We start from the raw sequence: 2257 nt of genomic DNA, 5'->3' as shown, positions 1-2257 counted from the left end.
AGAGTGTTTTCTATCCAATAGTAATAATAATATGCATATTGTACGAGCAAGAATTGAGTACGAGGCAGTTTAATTTGGGAACGATTTTTTACAAAGTGAAAACAGCGCCCCCCTATTGAGAAAAGGTTAATGAATGAATTAAGTTAATAACAAATCAGTGTGCTAAGGTGAAAGAATGATACAAATATCAATGTTCCCTTCTTCACTCACCTGAACCACATGAGTCCAGAGAGACAGAGGATGAGAACCAGAACAACCACTATGATTCCTACAGCTGCAGTCAGAACTGAGGTCTGTTTCCCTAAAAGACAAATGGATGATATGAGTACATATTATTATGAAGTGAAAATGAATTTACAGCAATACAGGACATTAATGCAATACTTGTATGTAGAAGCCTATGTATAGTTATATACCAAAGTGTCATAAAGCAAACTAGAAGAAGATAACCTTGAAACATCATTTCTTATTGAACATCATTTTGTATTGAAGTTTTGAAGATGGAACTTTACCTACTACAATGATCATCAGAGCTGTAGAGTTCATAGATCCTCTTCCATTCTGGGCCTCACAGTAATATTCTCCTCTGTCCTCAGAGCTGATGTTAGTGATGCTGTAACTCTGTCCTGATGCTTTTGGTGAGGTTACGTTCTTCTTGTACCAGGTGTATTTGTCCACAGGTGGGTTGGCATCACTACTGCAGGTCAGAGTCACTGAACTGCCCTCCACTATTTCACCAGAGGGACTGACTGACACTGAGGTGTTCCTTGGTCCATCTGATGTAAATGACAGTGGATTTTAAAATAGTACAAATTAGATCAGGTACAAATATTACACAAAATTTCCACAAATGTACTTTTCCACACAATGACTTTTAGATCCATCCTCTTATTGAAGATGATCAATTCAAGTATCATGTGGAGCCAATATCTGTCACTACAATGTTAATATACCAAACTAAAGATTTAAACCCCTTGTACTTACATGTGACAGTGAGAGTCTCTTCAGCAGAGGGGAGATCCTCATGGCCTTCTACAGCACAGGAGTATCTGCCTGCATCCTCACTGCTGACTGAGAATAGGATATAGACAGGAGAGTAGGTGTTGCTGTTTGGTATAGGCTGTCCATTCTTATACCAACTGTAGGCTGTGATGGGGTCCAGTGTACATTTGGTTCTACATGTCAGTGTGACATTCTCCCTCTCTGACACAGATGTAGGATCCATCTCCAACACAACATCTAGAGTAAAATGAACAAATCATTATWATCCTCCTATATATGTCCTCTTATGTGAAATACTACACTTGGTATTTTTCCATCACATACCACAATTATGTCTGTATGACTTCCCTGAATAAGGTAATTACAGTAATAGATGTGAGATGAGTGACAGATTACCTGTGACAGTCAGGGAGACAGGTGAGCCAGAAAACTTTCCTCCAGATGTTATGAATCTGAACCTGTACACAGCAGAGTCACTCAATCTCAGGTCTGTGATTCTCAGGGTACAGTTACTCTCCTTATCCCCAAGGTACTCTATATGACCCTCATACCCTGGCACTGAGCTCAGATCTTCAGTGTCCATACCAGACCATTTAGTAAACCAGAAAGCTTGTTTGATCTCATGATAACTGGGATATGTGTAAGAGCAGGATATGTTCATTGTTGACCCCTTCAAGACACAGATACTCTGATGGGTGTAAGTCACACTCCAACACTTCTGACCTGAAACACAAGAAGACAATATAACACCTTATATAAATATTTCATTACAATATCTACCAGTATACATTGATGTTGTTTATAAAGTAGAAAAACAAACAAGTTTAACAGTTTACATTTGTGACAACCATCATTATTAAATAATGATCAATATTCATTGATTAATTGATAAAGGTCTCACGACCTGAACAAAATTGTGTTTATATGAAATGTGTATAAAAAAAGTCCACACTCACACACTGCAGGAGAGTGGAGATCCTCATGGCCTTTTACAGCACAGGAGTAACTGTCTTCATAGTTACTGGAGACTGGGTCTTTGTACTGGAGGGAGGTGCTCTCATCTAGATATTGTCCGTTCTTGTACCAGATGTAGGTGGGGTTGTCAGTCAGAGTACAGGTGGTGCTACAGGTCAGTGTCTTATCCTGATGTCCCCCAGTCACCTTCACCTGAAGACCTGGAGAATAAACAATATCACTGTAAATCCCTTTATCACTGACTTATCACTCTAATACAAAGATGGAAGAAATCCTATGT

General features: G+C 38.9%; 1 protein-coding gene across 1 annotated transcript in view; it reads right to left on the bottom strand.

Annotated features, from left to right (window-relative positions):
* Positions 1–42: 42 nt before the first annotated feature.
* LOC111975898 (B-cell receptor CD22-like) overlaps positions 43–2257 on the bottom strand; it is a 6379-nt gene continuing 4164 nt past the window's right edge. Inside the window, exons 2-6 of the mRNA XM_070447704.1 lie at positions 1959–2197; positions 1399–1725; positions 985–1239; positions 513–776; positions 43–301 (exon numbers count right to left, since the gene is read on the bottom strand). Of these exons, the coding sequence (XP_070303805.1) occupies positions 207–301; positions 513–776; positions 985–1239; positions 1399–1725; positions 1959–2197 (1180 nt within the window). The 3' untranslated portion in view covers positions 43–206. The remainder of the gene's footprint in view (positions 302–512; positions 777–984; positions 1240–1398; positions 1726–1958; positions 2198–2257) is intronic.

Source organism: Salvelinus sp. IW2-2015, linkage group LG16 (genome assembly GCF_002910315.2).
Source record: "Salvelinus sp. IW2-2015 linkage group LG16, ASM291031v2, whole genome shotgun sequence".
NCBI classification, from domain to species: Eukaryota; Metazoa; Chordata; class Actinopteri; order Salmoniformes; family Salmonidae; genus Salvelinus; species Salvelinus sp. IW2-2015.
The sequence above is the reverse complement of the archived record's forward strand: the minus strand, read 5'-3'. Positions and strand labels throughout refer to the sequence as shown.